At 39.3% G+C, this 20,100-nt stretch overlaps 1 protein-coding gene across 3 annotated transcripts in view; it reads left to right on the top strand.

Moving 5' to 3' along the window:
- Positions 1-3,706: 3,706 nt before the first annotated feature.
- Positions 3,707-20,100, top strand: part of LOC121312245 (rho GTPase-activating protein 21-like) — a 79,706-nt gene continuing 63,312 nt past the window's right edge. Inside the window, exons 1-2 of one of the 3 annotated variants that reach the window (XM_041244187.1) lie at positions 3,707-4,440; positions 5,333-5,558. In XM_041244187.1, the coding sequence (XP_041100121.1) occupies positions 5,484-5,558 (75 nt within the window). In that variant the 5' untranslated portion in view covers positions 3,707-4,440; positions 5,333-5,483. Of the gene's footprint in view, positions 4,441-5,164; positions 5,559-20,100 lie in introns of those variants that run through there. The other 2 variants (XM_041244195.1, XM_041244203.1) reach the window with 2 other exon arrangements.

The following is a 20,100-nucleotide window of genomic DNA, read 5'->3' on the forward strand; positions in this document are numbered from 1 at the left end:
GTATATTGTGTAATTCTGTCAGAATATATTTCTATTTGTTTGCCTCCCACAGATTATCAGAGAGTCAGTCAGGATCACCCTTCAAGACACAACATGTCCCCAGTATGGGCTTTGACCTTCTAATGATGACCTTGAGCCTTGGAAGAGCATATCAGACTATTAGAAGCAAAATACCTACAGACTTCTCAGGAAGAGGTGGTACTGGTAACAATCACTGTACCCTAAACCAGAAGCTCGCAAGCCAAAAAAAACACTGGTGAGGCAATTGCAGGAATAAGAATATAAGATGTCCAAGTCAAGACAACAGCAGTGAAATGGGCTAAATTGAAGCTGCATGGTTTATTAAGAGAGGGGCTGTAGGGGTCTACCGGGGGTTATTGGAAGCAACTCCCACCCTACAGATTTAACTACCAGACATTTATCCAAATTAATCTACTGGTTCTCTTAGATAACACACTAGCTCCACATGGTCTATTCTTAATAATGACAGGAAGCAGCAATACTAAATGTTTCTAGGGTGTTGAATTATTTAAAAAAAAAAAAAAAAGCTCTTTATTGATCTGATTTCTGGAATATTACCTACATTCTGCTGGAATGCAGAGGCCAGTAGATGGGGCATGGTGGTGTACAGTAGATATAGCATGAATTATCCCAGGTCCGAGGGAAGTTGTTGATAATGAGGATTTTTAAAGTACATTTTCCAAGTAAACGTAATAAAAAAGTCAATTTTATGAATACTTCATGCAAAATATTTTTTTTTCACTCCATTTTTCATCTAACTAGTGTTTGACAATTCTATTGTGCCACAGTAGTCCTATCTGGGTTTTTTTCTTTCTGTATATTAGAGGTATGGCATCTTCTGTATTTATGAGGAAGTGTGTGGCTGGGTAGGGCAAGAGCAATCTGAAATAATTCTCAGTCAGCAAAATACACCAAATCCTCAGTGGATTTCTGCACTGAATCTACAGAACAAAGGCTACTCATTACTAAGTATGTAAAACATCAATAATGAGGTTGTATGATATTTTACAGTAACACTGCATTAATAGCTAACCCAAAGAACCTGCACTATGCCTATTGTGAAGAAATCAAATCACATGTTAATATTGTATATGATTTATAATCTATTTATTTTGCTTTTATAAAAAAAAAAAAAAAAGTAACAATGCATATGCAGCTCTATATTGTTATACTTAACGTTGCTTGAAAATAATATATGAATATGAGCTGAAAACATTGCTGGTATCTCTTGTACAGCCAGTGAGCTGAGGCAAAGCTAAACTGTTTCAAGCATCAGGATGTGGTTAGAGGTACTTTACCCTTCCATAGGTTGTCTGTTCTGTGGTTGGTCAACCTTAAACATTCATGAAAGCAGGGGTGTGATTTCTGGTGTCCAAGCCAAGTCCCAAAACATGGCAATGCAACTGTAAACTCTCCCCTTCCCTAGCTAATTCTCAAACACATCTTTCATTCCCCTACCCTTCCATACCTGAAAAAAATAGCTGTTAGAGCTCATAAATATGTTCAAATGTGATAAACCTAATAAACAAGTAGACATAATTAAATAGTACTAAGGAATGGAGGTTAAAAATAGCCTGCCAGGAAATAATATGTCATACTCCAAAAGGAAGGACATTCCAAGCCTGTGATGCTGGAAAGGCCAAGGGCATCCTGTCCCAACTCGATGAGGGCTTTGGTAAGCGCAGCATGCGTAGGCACGCATTCCGGTCAATTATAAATGAAGCGCAGACACTGCAGGAATTATCCAAATAGGGCTGTCACCTAGGGGTGCACCCCTACTGTCAACATGCTGCCAAGATTCAAAAGTAAGTACAAAACAATGGACCCTCTCCTGCCTAGAGTTCATCTCATACAAAACTAGCCAAAATAGTCACCATTGGGGTGTGCCATTAAAAAAAAATATATATATATATATATATATATATATATATATATATATATATATATATATATATATATATATATATATATATATATATATAAAAAATGTTATCCAAATGTTATTTAAGGACCACAAACAGCTGTGTATTAGTTAGGATCATAAAGAAGCAGGATGGGAGGCCCGGTCAGAGTGTGAAAGTTGTGCTGGTGTCTTGTTTAGGGATATTCAAAGATCCAGCACCTACCTGATGCAATGTGAAAACAAGGTCTTCTCAAATTTGCAACCATTAAAGATTAAATATCAAATGTTCTTAGAAACATTGACTGCAAAGAATAAACCTCTCCTGCCTGGCTTTCTTCATTAACTAGTTACATTCGGATATCATTGCAGATGATATTTCATATGGAATATTCTGCCCTGTGTATATATTGCCAAACAATAATCACTGTCGATATTGTTTTAATAGTATTTGTTTTTATTTAGTACCTCTATAAACGCCTTTTACAGTGCTTTAATTATGCTGTTTTTGTGCTGTACCACACTTTGCTCTGTATTTACAGCCCAGAGATGATAATATAGTGTGAAATCCATTTGAGTGTTTAACTTCAACTGAACTAACGGTGTGTAGTTAGTATTTTATAAAACTAATTAAATATTACAGCACTCTGATTTTTGTTGCCATGAAATAGAAGAAAATGTATCTCTGTCGTCAGCTTTGAAAAAGTCTCAAACTCTGGTAGAGATAATCATCTTAGTGTTTGGAGACACACTTTACGTGTTGGCATTAGCAATACTGCGTCCCCAAAAACACTAACAATGACCTGTACAGGGTTAGTGGCTCATCCCCAGATTGTTTGAACAGACATTCACTGTGACGTCATAGTGTTTTCTTCAAATCCTCCAGTAGTTGGATTCAAAACAGGTCTGCCAGATCACAGCAACAACCAATCAACTGACAACCGATCACAGCGACAACCAATCAAGTTCACATTCCATAGATTCAAATGTAGTCATTTATATTACAGCAATGTTTATAAACAAAGATCATTTCAAACAGGTGTCGAGGCATTCTTTTTTTTTAATGTGTATGCACCAGTTTTGCTAAACAAGAACACACAAGATATCTAAGTAAATAAATACAATAACCAATTCGAGGATGGCAACCCCATTGGGGCAGATTTAAAAAAAAAAACTCAAATCTTGATGAGGAGACTTATGGAAGACGCAAATGGATGATAGCCTCAATGAAGAGGCAATGTATCCCATTATAAACCAATGGAAAAAAAAATGTTTTAATGAAAAATAAAGCTTATTTAGCTGTTTTCAATATTTCATGCATGAAAGGTTTAAGGACAGGAGTCCAGTTATTAGTATTTATTTATTTATTTTTTTAGCTAATTATTATGTAAAAAGCTAATAAAAAAAAAGTTAGTTCTTCAGTCATTTTTATGAGAAAGCTTTGTCGTGGATCAGCAACATATATTTATATTTAACCTGATGAAGCACGCTTGTAATTAAATTTCGTTTACTTTCTCTTGTCAAAACCAAACGGCCTGTTCTCTATCGCTCCCGCTCCGCCTTGACTTTAACCTAAATAAACTAAACTCCGCTTCACCTTTGACTATCTCCACTGACTAAACTGAACTGAATTTATTTTTTAACTCTACCACTATCGAGTTTAACCCTCTGTTATGCATGCAAGAACGCATCCAGTTGGCTGAGTTTAAATTACAAATTAAAAAGTTCCATGTGATTGGTTGGGTGTGCCGCCGACAAAGCGGGAGGGGCTGGTGAGAGGATTGGTCTTGCATTCCCAACAGTCCGCCGCGCCACCACAGGGATAAGAAAGGAATATTGATGGAAATAAATGTTTTTCACGAACCTATAATCGAAACCCAACTCTACAATAGTGTAGTGGGTTGGCCATGACTTTGTGAACGTTATTATTTCAATTTACGGGGGAAAAACATGCGGTTGGAGTATATCAGAGAGGCGTTTTTTTTTTCTATTCAAGTAAGCCAAAGTAACAAAGCTACAACTGTTCTGGACGCTTGATACATAAAAAGGAAGGTTTGTTGTGGAACTGCGTTCTTTTCGCTCCGTATCGTTTGAAAAGGGGGGTTCGTTTTACACTATCAATTGACTGACTGCAATTTGAACATAGCTGCTGGATTAATTTTTCTACACAAAAAAACACTGCTTGAATAAGATGTCACTCGTGGATATATGTTTGTTGGGTATCTTTAATTTTTTGTATTTATTTATTTGTTTAATATGAGAGAAGAATATACACTGTAAATAAATAACTGGACTAAAGAACGACCCAGGGCAGAACAAGAAGTCATAAGCCTTGTGTTTGCGATCTGAGGGATCCCCTCTGCTCAATCGACAAGAGGACAAATCCTGAGGCCCGGGCCTTTTGGTGTAACGTGGGAAGCAGCAGCAAAGGATAACGCTTTGATGTACACTGGCTTTTATCCCTAAACTCACAGTACATGGTTTATGAACTACAGCAGTGCTTGCTTTATTTAGGTCAGGTAAATGAAATGGCTTGACTTTTTTCTTACTTCCATGTTTTGATGATAGGCTACTACGATTAATAACTTGCTTTTGCAAGAATCACCATGCTTGAAAATCAATAGACCTGGAGGATAGTAAAGTTACAGTCTAACATGAGTACATGTAGCTGGTCATGTAATCCTTCTGGTGCGAGCTCCAGGTCATTAATTATTAAATATGGAAACTCATAGGAGGAGTGCACCTGATCATATGTAATTTTTTTTAATAAACGTGGACAAAGAGCAATATCATTCCTCATGGAAAACACCACGTTTTGGTTTTCAATCTAATGTGTATTATTTGTTAGACTGAAACAATTTACGTTTCTAGCAACAACACAAATCAGTAGAATGCGTTTTTTTAATTATTATTATTATTTTTTTTTATCAAAGCACATTTAGAAAATTACTTTTCTGAGGCTATAAATACCCCAAATACGTCTTATTAATAAATGATTAATTATTTAAAAGTGTAAACAGAATTTCCTTTAAGTGGACCGCCTAGTAAGGTTTCTTGTTTTGTTATATTAACACAACGCTGAGGACATCAGCCGTCTCTGTAGATGTGAAGCGAAATAAACGGATTTGTTCGCTGTTTCCACGCTCAAATAGCCTGCAGATTATATTACTCAATTGTTGACATTTTATGGATATGATATATGGCCCCCAGCATTTCTGTAATGATAAAAATCAGTTGTGACTGTATAGCAATGAACCAAGGCAGGCTGGGTGGTGCGCTTTCTCTGTCGAGAGCAGTGTTTCTGTTGGTCTGGCAAGATTTAATGACTGGCGACCACAGTAATTAACAAGGGACAGGCGCAAAACCCGACACCGATAACCTCATTTAATTTCCGCCCTTTTTTTATTTTAGGTATTTTTTTCCCGACGAAATGAGGGAAGACGACGGGGTGGATTGCCGGGGACCTCTGGTTTTATAACGCCTGCACACTCGCGCTTCCTTTCGGATTTGTGTTTTTCAATGTGGACTCTTGGTCTGTGCCTTTGTAATTTGAAATGAAATAATGGCGACACGATGGACAGGTCCACCCGGGGAAGATGGCGAGAGAAAACATTCATCCGGATCAGCAGCGAGCGAGGTAAGGAAACCACACATGGGGAAACGTAGCCGTATAATTCACCAGATGGGAAACGCTGACAATTTTTTACTAAATTGTGAAGGCTACTGGAGCGGGATAGCCGTTTGCGCTGTGGCATTTGAGTTAAGGCCACACAATCGGACACTTTGCCCGCCAGGCTCAAACCGAATGCTTATTTTTTGCTCACATTTTTGGCTACGTGAGGTGATGCGAAGTGTTAGTAATGCGAAAAAAAACAAAACAAAAACAACGAACTGGTTTCGTTTCACTCAAGTGTTCTGTCTGCTATTTAAATAAGTCATGCAGGTAGATGGTATGGAATGTGTGGCATGCTATCCAAAGTTACAGAAAGCGTGTTTTTGAACTTCAGATCCCACGATAAGAACTCCCATCGCCTATAGAATATGACTGTTACAGCTGTTCCGGTTTCGTGTAGTCTTTGTTTGAATAGTTTCAGTGATTCCTTTTAAACGTACAGTTTAAAGTGCTTTGTCCTTTGAAAACCTGTTCAGTGTTAAGTTTCGCGTTGCTAACCAGGCACGGGTGCTCCGATATAATGTGACAGCTGTATTTGGCAGTGTTTGCTTTATCCGCCAGTTTATTTTAAAAGGTTATATTTCTAAAAAAATGTTGGATTTTTAGAAAAAGTTGTGGCACTGTGCTCCAGATTTTTGTAGCTTTAGTGTGACATCGACTGTGAAACAATTCCTGGGAAGATTTTCTCTTTTTTTTTTTTTTAAATCAGTAAAATCATTTGTGGATATTTTCAGAAAGTGAATCGCATACAGTTGATCAGACTATCTTTTGCTGGTTGAAAATGTGTGTTTATGAACTGCTGAGCTTTGGAATAGCTCTTAAAGGCAGATGAAAAAGACAAATTAAACTCCTTGCGTTTTTTTTTGGGGGGGGGTAACCCTGTTTAGTCAGATTCAATAGTAACCTTTGTACTATTGCATAATGGTTGCTGGAGGTTGTTAAAAGCATTTTTAAGCACTGTTTGTTCTGCCAGAATCTAACAGACATGGGAGTTTGAGTCCAGGTGTCTCCAGGTGTTGCTGTCAAGTTTAATGACTGTTGCAGGGCTGCTGGAAAAAGTGTCAGCTTTGACTTTCTCACCATTTAAGCTGGATCACAAGCCAAACCTGAATCCACACACAACTTACTCTAAATTTTGCTTTGCCACGGCTTGTTTTCATTAAGATCTCTTCCATTTAAATAAAAATCAATCTTAAAATGTAGAACTAATGGTAAAAGCTTATAAATCAGGTATTGTTTAAAAAAGGAAGTGGTTAGTAACTCCGTATTAGTTCAAGTAATCCATCTTGGTAAGCACTGGTACATTACCCTGCTGCAGTTTAACAAATATGCTACCTTGCTGCTCTTACAGTAAATGCAGCCTGTAATCAAAGCTGCATAAAGCAGATTTCATTACATTTTCAGGCCAAGGAAGTATGTATCAGTTCTTTTAATGTCTCTAACTGAATGAAATGACTGCCTGTACTCCTGCCAGGTTTGTGTTGTAAGTCACCTGCAGACTGCCACAAAATAATTTGGTGTCACACCGATAGTCACCTATTCTCAGTAAATCAAAGACGACTTGGGGGTGGGGTTGGATCTCTCATTGTGTCTTCTAACCAGTCAGATTATCATATTGCTGTACTTGTTGGTGTTACCTGTGATATCCATTTAAGAGTACTGTATGATGAAGTCATTGGTGTAGCAGCCTTTATCCTAGGGAGCGGTGCATTAATAGCACAGTGAAGTGATTGTTGACCCAGAGGCTAGTCACATGTTTTTCAGTTCTGCTGGCATTGTGTAAACATACCGCAAAAAAGCAAAATCCTGGGAGCATGATTGCACACTGTTGGCACTTTGACTGTTAACACTGTATTTTAGGGAATGAAGTACTGTAGAATACATGGGAATAAACCTGCCATTGGGCTGTCTTGTAAGAACGTGGAGTTGAGATGTTTAAGTATCATCACTTAAAACAGGGTGTTTTTCATTGGCAGTACAGCATTCAGGTGTGGTTTGGCTGGTTTTTTTTTCTGCCTGTTCCAGATTGCAAATTAGTTTCAGGCATTATTTACTGTGTACCTAAATTTACACACTGTGCCATCAGCGTCTCATTTATTTTGCTCATACTGTTTGTTGTAAGATTCCAAGACCTGTCATCTTTCCCTGGTTAAGGTCTCATTTCCAGCCAGCGTAATTCATGCGCAGCTGCTCCTGGTCATTATACATTCTCCGTGCTGCTGAGATCTCAATGCGAAGCCAGCTGAGGCACCTCTGAAACATTGACTGGGCGAGCAGTGTTCATGGCAAGAAACAGTGCTTCTTTTTAAAGGAAGAGGGATTGGGAAATATGAGTGCTTGAAAATAGTTACAAAACTACATTTCAGGTTGACTGCACTAGTTGGGAGTCCTCAGCTGAATAGCAGTAGAGAATGGAAAGTGCAGCTCTACTCTAAGTATACCACATACACAAATGACCTACTATACTAAAGATGAACATATACAGTCCTGGAAAGGGGTGAAGGTAACCCGCAATACTGTTCAGATGATTTCCACTGGGAACACCCCTTTTACACAGTACTGTAGGTCAGTTTTGAGTGGTGTGACATGCTGCGAAGTAGCCAATATAAAGTAAACGTGTAAGCATTTCACCTAAACTGGCTGGGATAGCCATAGCTTTAAATCTTCATATCTGTGTGTGTTTATGTACATAAAGAAACTTTATAGCAAATTCTGCAATCGTATCAACAAAGTGTTCAGTGTTGTATGATATGTGTGTCAGCACTGTAGCTTGGTGACAGCAGATTTCTTTTGAATAGCGCTAAATCAGAAAGATGTTCAGAGCCCCAGCAGCGCATTAGTGCTGGCTGCTGTGCTATATATCATTTCCAAAGCACTAGCTGCTGAATCATTTACAAGTTTGAAGGAACTAGGCAATCCAGCGAGACATTTGTCGCACTGCAATTCTTGTGTATTTTCTGGGCCAGCAGTTAAAATTCTCTTCTATTCAAATGCTGTTGTAAACTGCCTTGTAGTAAAACATTTTAAAATGATATTTTATAACATGCCATGACAGTTCTGCTTTTGACTAAACTTCTGAAAGCTTTAGTCTTTCATTGAGGCAGTGTTGCTGGCACAGTATAATGGCATGCGTGAAGTTGTTTTAAAACGGAAATCTGAATGATTATCGGTGGTCAAAGGACTTGAACAGTTCTGAATATTTCTGCCTCACTTCTTTCATTCAGCAGAATTATGTATGCCAGGAAAATAGAAGCTTGTTATATCAGGTCACTGATGTGGGTTACAAAAACTGGCTCTGTTGAAATGTCCACGCAGAGTTGTCAGCACTGACTGTCTGGGAGGTGGGGTGAGTAAACACTGGATGAAGTAGCTGGGATCTCTGGAATGTTTGTTTTATCCTCAATCGTAGTTAAAGTGAGGGTGGAGGGGTTGTGACATTGTGAAAACTAAAACATTTGGCCTACTTACTGCTCATCCTGGAGCTCTGCCTTCTGTATTTACTTTTTGCTTGTGATGCAATTTTGCTTGTGATGCAATTTTAGTTCTCCTAATATAGCATCCCCCTACAGTAACTAATTTCTGTGTCGCAAATCTGATAAGTCAACCTGCATACAGCATAACTCGAACAATATTGAGAACATCTGTCTCTAGTTGGTTGAACTAATCAGTGTCCTCTGAATAAGCTGTTTCGTCAATGTACAGTAACAAAACATTTACTTCAGTATAAGGATCTGAAAGTAGTAGGAATTTAAGTTTGTGTTAAGGTGTTTATAGTATCTTAATGTTTTAAGGTTAAATCAGTTTAAACGGGGACACTGAGAATACAGTTGATTATTTTGTTTGAAATGTTTTTTCCTATCCTGGTTTCCTGTTTAAATCAGTAAATGAAGGTCACCTATTTATAGAAGTGAGCTGCTTTGCTGTACCTTCTTTAATGCACAGTGTTCTCCGGTCTTTGTTGAATAATATCTCCAGGAGGATGTTATCTCCCTGTCATGCGTGTATTTGTCCTGATAAGTGGTGTGGAGTGCGATCAGGGAAAGGAAAGGTTCAGGAAGAAAGCGATTAACTGGTGGAAAATATGCAAAGCTTTTCCAGTGCGCCTCATATTGATATTGCACACATTCCTGTCTGTCTGGCAGCCTGACTCTCCGTCCTTCCCATTGTTGAATGGATGGGGGAGTTGTTGCGTGTCATACTGCCAGGAATTAATGTGCTGTGATCTAGATGTATATCCCCTGTAGAAATGAAGTCGCCCTGCCAAAATTGAGGAAAACATGTATTATAAAGTAGATCAGAAACTTAACCTGATACCATTCTGCACACAGTGACTGAAGAGGATATACACAGAAGGCATCCCGTTTTAGAAGGGTGTGACACGATGTTTAAAAATGCAAGCTATTTCCATAAATGAATGGCTGTATATATAGATATATAATTACATAATTACACACGTTTTTATTATGTATTTATTTTTTTAAACTGAAATGGCTGCCCTATAAGTCTTGCTACATAGACAAATGCAATACAGCATACTGCCTCTTGTAATCTAACCCTTTCAACTGTGGTTTATTAGCATGCAGTTAAGCAGGGGATTTGTTTGGTGTTGCTTCATGTTTTAATTGTGTTTTAGTCAAGAATCCGAAACTGAAAGGTTTCAGGGGCACTAGAACAGGCAGCAGCTACACATGCGTTACATGTATTTGTCTCTTCTTGGCATTGCAGAATGCTGGGTTCTCTTACCAGATGCTTCCCTTTTCTAGTAAGCTTGCATTCCCGTGTTAATATTGGGTTATGTGGTTTGCTACAATCTGTGCTGGAACTGACATGTTTCCTGTATGGGTAACCACTGGAAATGATGGCTGGTTTCAGAGTGCACCAGTTAGTGTTTTTTTTTTTTTTTTATTTATTCATTCATTGTATTGCTGATTCATTCATCGTGTGAAGGAGTGACTACTGTATCTTGTTCAATAGTCATTTGACACCATATGCATTTCAAGAATTGTTTGTTCACATATGTCCCCACACGGTCATTCACTCAAGCGTTTTCTTCAGTCTTCAACACCACTCCTTCCAAAACAGTTTCCACACCTTAGCAGTATCTGATCTGACTACTGTAAGTGACTGATTTCCATTTGAGAATTTCACCTTTTTAAATAACTAATTAATAGATTAATGCAGTACACCGTGTAATGCTAGATACTGTACCATGTAGGATCAAGGGTACAGAAAGATTACGTTTGGCATTGCAGCACCCATAATACAGACGTTATGCACCTTGTTAAAGGATGGTCATAAAAATGAAATCGGGGAAGTGACTCCTTTTTGTTTTAAAACATATCAAAAGCCTTTTAATAGTTTTAATGAAGTTTATTTTTTTTATCATCCTAAAGTGAATTAAGTGGTTAGTAAAACACATGTGCTGTACAGCAGGAAGAACACTAATGGTAATCCTTTACCTTGTGCATTCTTTCCGTAAATATGCTTTATAATAGATCTTAAGCATGACAATTAGTATTAAAGCCCTGGCTAACACAGACCTTGGTTTGTAAAATGCATGCTGAAGTCTTGGTGTCCTAGTTTCCATTGATTTTTGCTATGATGTCATGTGAGAAATTACAGCCCCCGAATACCAGAATCTATAACCTGCATTGATGTTATTACTGCAGGCTTGCAGGGCAATGCATGCCCAGGCTTCAATGCAATCAAAGCGTACAGGAGTACCAGGACACACAGTACAGCTTCACCGCTGTAAATACACTGCGTATGATGTGCATTTCCACAGGACCCACTTGTTGCATGCCAGACCTCTCCTCCATTCTGTCAGTCCCTCCATGCGCTGCATGTGTTACAGTAATACTGTGGGCGTGGCTTCCAACAGGGAAACTACTTTATTTGAATTGAGTCTGTGAAAACATACAGTAGTATACTTATTTTCTTTTAAATGTTCACAAAATATTTATGCACAGACTAGAAACGTGTCCTAAATTTAATTTTTGTTAAACCTGATCTACTGTGCGACCAAACTGCTAAAAAGGTGCTTGGGACCAGAAGTCTCCTACTGTACAGCACAAGGAGCTTCGTTACCCTGAAGTGGTTCAGAAGTTCAGTGTGTGATTTTTTTTTTTTTAAATGATTTTTATTCATTTTAAAAGATTTCTTTCCTCGTTGTTATGTTATTATCCCAGGGTGCGTGCTGCAGTGGTTCCACATTTGGTTTCTCACCTTCTATACAATGGATAGCCACTAGAATGTGTTGCCCAACCTTATTTTCGTAAGTCTGTGGTTTAGCTGTATTGACTGTGCTGGCAATGCAGTTTCAACCAGCCAGTGCCATTATCTTGTTCTCTATACAGTGCATGAGGTCCATCAGCACCACCCAAGAATCATCTGCTACTCCAAAGTTTCTGCCAGCCCCCACGAGCCATTCATTGTTTTTTGATAATTATTTTTTGGCACAAATGTTTAAACTTGCTGTAATTTACAGTGGATTGTGCTGTTAGTGAAAATGTGTCAATAATCCCTAAGGGAGACTTTCCAGCAGCAAATTTGGCAATGGAGAGAATGGCCAATTACGGTAATGGATTTTAAACTGGCAACTGTGCAAAATAATATTGTAGGAAATACTGTAAACCTCCATTCTAACAAGTACATTAAAAAAAAAAAAAAGAATTGTCGATTAAGATGAGCTAAATCCTGCCTGCTTCAGTGTACAATTTTAAAACCAAATAGCAGCACCCTTATCACTAACAGGAGGTCAACAAACATCCTGTTAAACCTGTCATTGTCATGGTTTTTCATACTCCATCTGTACTTTTGGTGAATGGTGGGAAACTTCAGTAATTCAGTGCCTTTTGAGAAATGACCATTTGTCTGCTAACCGCCTCCTGGTTTGTGCTGAAAGCTGACGCAGCATAATGGTATTCCTGTTTTACAGATAAGCCTGTTTGTACATTTAAAGCCTCTGTGTTGCCGTGCATAGTCCAGAAGAACCTGGTTTAAAATCTTCAATCCAAAGTCCAGTCCCAGACCGTTGGTTTGGCAGAGATCTGTCTCCAAAGCACTCAATACAATGTTTTGTAGGCAAGTGGGTGGCTTTGGTTTGTCACGTCCACGGGCTGCACAGATCAGTAGACCTATAGGATGTACTGTGAGCACAGTATCTGGGCAGGCACTGTGGAGTATACGATCAGTGCTAATTGGTGTTGTAAAGGTTGCTGATAGCCGTATGTCTTCTGAGTCTTTCTACTGACAAGGGTGCTGAACCCCTAAGTTGTACAGCAGCCAGGCAGCAGCCAGATGGTGCTCTCATTGAGTAAGTCGCAGAGGATGCAAAGTTGTGAAGTGTCTTTGTGGTTAGAACTGGATGTGAGAAGCACTTGTACTGTATAGTGCGTGCCTGGACTGACTCTACAGTGTGTGCACTGTACAATATCTGATCAAAAGAGGCTGTTTTCCCTTCCTCCCTCCCTTGCACATTATAGAACAAACGCGTTCATTGAACCTGTATTACTGGAGGTCAAACTTTTTTTACTCATCGGTTTATTTCCTATTTTTATTTCCCTTTTGACAGAATACTTGGAAATCAGCATTTTGCCAAGAATGTTCTTCCCCGCAAAGGCTACATTCTAATTACGTTCTGTTTTGTGTAGGAACGGCAGTTACTGTAGCAGCATTGAATTATGGGGCTTTCCCCCGCTTGTGTTATTTGGGCACTGGTTTACAGCAATACTGTAGCTCCTGTTGAAGTTGTGTTTCTGTATGGGTTTAACGTACATATTAAGGTAATTTGGCTGTGAATTGTACTGCCACACAGTGTTTAAGCTGCACGGTATGACGGATTGTGACAAAGTGCCCACCCCTGTGTGTGTTTTCTGTTATATGTATAGTCATTGGTACACGGGATATAAACGGGTCTGTGTAACACGAGTGTTTAAAATGTATATTTTTGTATTTAGGCACGAGGATTGCACAGCACTTCACGTGCAAGTAAAAAGTAATATGTGAGCACGGGGAATTGCACTTTATTCATTCACATGCAGTTGTACTGCGACTCCTATTGAATGATTGATTAGCACTGGAGTCTCGGTGCAGCTGCGTAAAAGCTGCATGTTTTCACCCAGTCGGGGTTGTGTGTTCGGTGAGTGGAGAACGGGATTGGAGAAGGCGGTAATTGTAATCGTATTAAGAAAAATAGAAGCTCACCGTGTTTTGTCTGTATAGTCCATTTTGTTTGTCTCTTTTGTTTTGGCGAATGTGCAGTGTCCTGTGTTTTTTGTATGTTACAACCTTTTTATTTTCTGTTCTGTTTATTTATTAAATGCTGAGCGCAAGCGCTCAGCTCCACCAAACTCCATCTCTCGTTTATTTTCTGGCTCTGGTCTGACGCCAATCACTCTTTGTGACACGGATGTGTAACCAAAAAGCACAAAACAAACAAGTTGCACTTTTAACAAGCAATTTGCAGCAGTTTACAAAATGTATGAAATAATTCTAGTAAAATGGAAAGCAGTGACATCAAAGTAACACAATGAATGATCTAAACATAATGCAAGACAAACTGAAAGCAAAGCATCAAATACTGTAGAAAGGGAGAGAGTAGAAGAGAAAGAGACAGAAGGGTTGCATTTGGCTATACAAAATAAAGCAAAATGATTCTGTGGTGGGACGAGTACCTGAGGTGGTACAGTAGTAATGAATGTCCTCCCATCCATACAGTAGTTATAGTTGGTAATGCGCTCCTGGCAGAGTGTGTGCTGCTGCTGCTGCCTGATGCAGATGCACTTGGATTTGCTGGGCAGGATTTCAGACGCATCATGATTTGTTTGCTCAAAGCTGCTCTTCCATTCAGTTTGTTGCAGTGCCGTACTTGAGATGGTCCTCTGGCTCCTGGATCCTAGTTGTCTTTGTGCTCACCCCATTGTTGGAGAAATGTTTTTTTGTGGATTTTATTTTTTTTTTCTGATACATTCATCCATTTGAATGTATTCAGTGTTAATTAGTTTTCTGAGGATGTTTCTCGCAGTGTGGCTGCCTGCTAGGGTGACAGATGGGGAGCGAGGAAGGTCCTGTGTTTGATTTTCATCAGTGCACAGTTCTTAGCAGTGTTGTGTGCCATAGGGACTAGGGACTGCCTGGAGCTGTCGCAGACTCGCACACTGCGCTATAGCCAGGCATGATCAACCACATGATCAGCCACATCTGCAACCTGTACTGCGCCTGGGACACTCAGGTTTGTCTAAGCTTTTCACTTTCTTTTTTTCTGCAGCTTTGCACTTTAAAGAAGTGGGGTTATTAAAGTGATGGAAAGATGTCATGTTTGGCAATGCATATAGTATTTATTTAGTCTGTATAACCAATCCCCAGGATCCGTATAACCAATCCCACAGTCCCCAGGAAAAAAAGAAATGGCTCTGGACAGTGCAATATTCAGAAAATAAATAATGGCCTCTGTAGTAATAAGTTTGGAAACACATGTTAGGCTAAACAGTAAAGTGGATTCTTACAAAATAACACACACTGAGTATTTGTATGTATTTATTTTCTTGCACTTAAGGTTTTGTGTGAACTGCAGACATTTTAGAATGTATACTGTTCCCATTACTGTACCTGCTTTTATGTAGGCTATTCCTGCTGGGTTTGCATGCTGTTACACTGTAATATCAACCATGAATGTAGCTTCACCTCTAGGTAAAATTGAACTTGGTTGCTGTAATCTTGAATGCCTCAATCTGGTGAAGGAATGACTCCTTAACTGTTAGATTAAAGGGTCACCTCTAGGTTGGAAAATTCGGCTCAATTGTGTGCGTGCCAATTCCAAACGCCACCCTCCCCCTTTCTGCAAGAAAACCCTCCATCTCCAAGCTGCTTAAAGTGATCCAGCCTACTGCTAAAGGGCTTTTACAGAAGTCAAGTAGGCGACTGACCTACACATATTGTATGAGTCTTTCAGCTGGGATTTCAATGAGCGACACAGTTCAGATATTACAATCTGAGAACATCATCTGTGTTCGTTTGGATTTCCATCAAGGTGGTGTTGTATTAAATCCAATCGCAGACCATCAATTATTCACAGTTGCAAACGGCTAGAAGCTGCATAGCTGGGGGACTTCATTCGAATGTGTCCACCTGCTCTCTGTCGGGGCACCCAGGATTTGCCTTTGTTAGCCCCTGTGGGCAAGTGCCTGGGGAGTGCAACATTTGCTGGGGATTAAATACACGCTGTGGCGGTGCAGCTCCAAGGGAAAGATGCAGATTTTTCAATCTGGTCTTTTTTTTTTTTCTGTGTTCAAATTGCCCTAATCACTCTGATGCAGATGCAAACAGAGCTGTTGTATCATCTCTTTGCAAACAAATAAAATCATGGCATTTGTCTTGGTCTAAGTAAATGTGTGATTTAAAAAAAAAGTTTATACAAATATACATGTAGTTTGTTGAGCAGAAGTGTTTATGAAAGTCATACTTGGTGTGTGTGTGGATTGACAATAAAGGCAGTCCTTTTTTATTTGAAAGCCTTGAATAGGGGCTTGTATTGGACAGCAGTAAACATGCTGATTCACTTGTGCTGTAATGTGACCTATCTGCATCATGAAGCAGACACAAATCAAAAAAATACTACACAGCGTTTCAAATCCTCAACTGCTGTCTTTAAAAGTAGAGGAACATGATTGTAATTTCTGCAGGACAGAATAATTTACATCTCCTGGTCTTGCATCTTAAGGTACTCAAAGAATTGAGCGATTTGTTCAAATGGTTTCTATTAAAATAAGTTTGCAAGTGACTCCAGTATCACACACCTAGTGATGAAACGATTTCTCAATAGTACAATATATCGGGATTACGAATATTCGTGATAATCGCATCGTTAACATTTTTTAATTATTCGATAATCGTAGAAAAAGCGGCACACATGCAACCAGAAATACAGGGCTGAAACGACCACAGCCATATGTTTATTAAATAATAAACAAACTCTTTTACAAAACACAAACAAAAGGGCACGTGAGACAAAACGCAAGGTTCACAAAAGCTAAATACAAAAATGAACAAACGAGTACCTTTGTAACCACTTCACAAACTTAGTAGCAATTGTCTCTTTGTAGCTCTATCTCTGAGTCTCTCCCCTTCTCCATCCAATCCTTTAATGAGCCCAGAATGGGTCCTTTTTTACTGTGGCTGGGGCCTTAACTACCCATCAGTCAATCAGTTACATTATTCATGCTCCAGCCACAGGTTTTTATATTGGAGGGGGAATTAACCCATCCTTGCCACAACACACAATTCAAAATGATAATACATAATGCAAATAAATGCACAACTATTATAACAATCATAATAAATACATCAATATATAAAAGGGGCGGGCACCCTGTCACAAGCCTAGAAAACCAATAAGTAATGACATCCAACATTAATACCGTATTGAAGGATTTCTTTACCTTGTTTTTAATAAGAATTTCATGTGGTCCAGAGAGTTAAGCTGAGGGAATACGAAGCCACATTGTGGCTTAGAACTAGGTTTCAGGCCACTGCATGGCACACCAGGGCAGACTAATGGGCTTGATACAGCAGGTTACGTCAAACTAGGTCTCCTGGAACCAGGTAGTAGTAGTAGAGGGAGGCTTTTTAGAAGCATTGCTGCAATCCAAAAAAAGCAAGCTGATTCCAGGCACTAATTTCTGAGCAAAGCTTATGCCTTTACCTCACAGCCATAGCAAGGTACTGTAGAACAGATAGATGGCTCTGAACGATTGTTTTTAGCCATGTAAAGCAGGCATATTAATAGGTTTTGATAAATTGTAGCTGTGGAAAAGCTGCAATTGTGTACTTTTCCATTTCTGCAAATAACCTTTCCCCCGTGAATGATAACACATTTAACAAAGTAAACCTAAAGTTATATCCGGGGTCAAGAAGAGTCTGGAATGCGGCAGTAGGTTTCCTTCATTACACAAGAGTGTGTTGTGGAAACATATTAAAGGAATCCACTGTCGAAATGGTGCAGATATTTCTGCACTGCAGCCAAGGGCACCCACTGATTTTACTGTGGTCGCTAGGGAGGTAAACAGGAAACGTGAAGGCCCCACTGGGGATGGGGTTACCGTGGCAACTACTGCCAAACAACACAGAGTGTATTATTGATTTTAAAAAGCTTGTGGTTCTTGTCCTTTTGCTGGAAATAAATGCTATTGATTAAAGTTACAGCTCCACCAGGCAAGCTGCACAAGCCAACAATACAGCAGCTGTGCGGTACAGTACAGCTTTTGTAATGAAAGAGTTGAATTAGACCTTTACATTTCCTTGCAGTTACATACTCCTTTCTCCCTTTTAGATGTGTTGCAGTAACTTGCCTGCACTCAGTAACTTGTGTCATGGTTTTAAATGGATTTACAGTGCTACAGTAAATAAAAGGTTCACAAAAAATGCATTCATGTTTTTCATTGGCAGTGATGTAGTCAAATACCACCACTTCTCACTGTTCTGGTGCAGTTTGTTGCTAATTTGAGCAAATCCTAGCAATAAAACATCACGTGTAAAGCAACTTTTAATTTACAGTATAATCTCACCTTATTTATGATGAAGGCTGGTGCCTAATATTTTGACAGTGGTTTGTTTTAAGTAGGCTTTGTGACATTTTGGTGCTCGTACTGTACTGCAGCTCAGAGCAAATTACTTCATTGCTCAGTAAAAGAAAGAGGCGTTAATTGGCTTACAGTTCTGTGCCAGAGTGGGATTAGTATTCGGTGGAAATAAACAAGTAATCCTCATGGTACAGTAAGAGAACATTGATATTTATGGTATATTTAAATTACATTTGTATTGCATTTATAAAATAGACCTTGCAGTGCTTGCAAAGCAAGCTGGCATTGCATCCATCCATAACCTGAGACGCTGTGTATTCCATGTCGCCGAGCAACCACTTCACTGTGCCTTGCACACAAGAGGAGGCAGGCAGGGACTGTAAATTGTACAGATTTTGAAACTTTATTTAACCTCCATCGGGGAAAAAGGTTACATGTTCTACCCCACCCATTTGTGAAATGCTACTCCGCTATTTTAAGAATTAGAAATTGTATGCCTTGCCTACTATGCTGCAAAACAAATTTCAAGTAAGCACATTCCATATTTGAACAGATTATAACAATACTTTTGAAATAAATGCAGTATTTGCTGTTAATGGTGGCCTACTTATTCAAATGTGTGAGCTTGGGTTCTTTACAGCACAGGCCAGCAAAACCATCCTTTTTAAAATTCAGGATGGCGTATGGGCTTGTCTACTTCTATCCAGCCTTGCATGTAGCAGTTTAGTGATTGTCTCCATAAAATGAATCTTTCGTAGACCAGCATTTCTGATCCTCCAGAAGTTCCCAGTAATATTTTTTGTAAAACCCCTCCACATAATACATAATAAAAACGTCCTTCCCAAATTACATCCATCTGTGTTCTTTAAAAGCTCTACAGTATGGGCCAAAGAGGAGGTCTTGCCAGTGCAGTATTTCCTATCCGTGTGCATCCAGTCATTCCACCCGGTGAGACCTGAGACCCGCACGATACAATAGTTTTATTTTCTACAGCTGCTGAGGCTAGGGTGGGGCTGTTTCATTCAGTTTCGTACAGTATTACAGCACATTGCTACTGTAGCATTGAACTGTGATCAAGGCTTCAAAATAAATAGCCTACCTTGTACAGTACAAGACAACCTTGAGGTAACTGGTTGTTCTATCTCTGTCACTCTTTGCATAATAGCAATACAATCCATTTGTTTTCTGGCTGCAAGTGCTGAAATGAGAATGCTGTACCAAGAAATGACTGACTTGAGTGCATCATTCTGGAGCGCCTGAACCACAGCCCCAGGTATTTATACCGTTTGATAGTCGGTGTATTGAATGGAGTATACAGTTTAAAATATTTCAGGTACTTCTGATTGCACATGCCCAAGGCTTTGTCCAACCCTCATCTACAGTAGTCATTTTGAGCAAATGATCCACTCCCGGGAACAGTTCGGACCGATTAGAGACCCGTGTGAATGCTTCTCAAATGATCTCAGCTCGCTTAAAACAATCCGACCCAAGAACTGAAAGAAAGGTGGACCTGGCTGGTCTGGGCAGTCTATCCTATGTGAATGCTAACCTCTCTGGGGCGGATTGATATCAACCCCTGCAGGTGTTTGCTGTTCACCGTTATGTAAATGTATCCTGGAGTACACATCAGCTAGGCATTGGATGTGTGCTGAGCTCGTTCTGAAATTCCAGTGAGTAGTGAATGATGTTGGCCTGTAACGGAGGGCAAATGAGCCCTCAAACTCACTCGCTCGTTTCCTCAGGCTGTCCTGTCTGAATGCTTCTCGACCTGAGCGTGGATGGGTTGTTTGCAATCGCTCCTGTGTGAATGGGGCATTAGTCACTGTACTTGATCTGCATGTTTCCTCCCAGTGTAAAATAAGTTGATGAATGTTCTCAGGTGTAACAGGTTTAGTCTTTAAAACGCAGTTACTTACCTGGTAAACACA

The sequence above is a fragment of the Polyodon spathula genome, chromosome 3, assembly GCF_017654505.1.
Source record: "Polyodon spathula isolate WHYD16114869_AA chromosome 3, ASM1765450v1, whole genome shotgun sequence".
NCBI classification, from domain to species: domain Eukaryota; kingdom Metazoa; phylum Chordata; class Actinopteri; order Acipenseriformes; family Polyodontidae; genus Polyodon; species Polyodon spathula.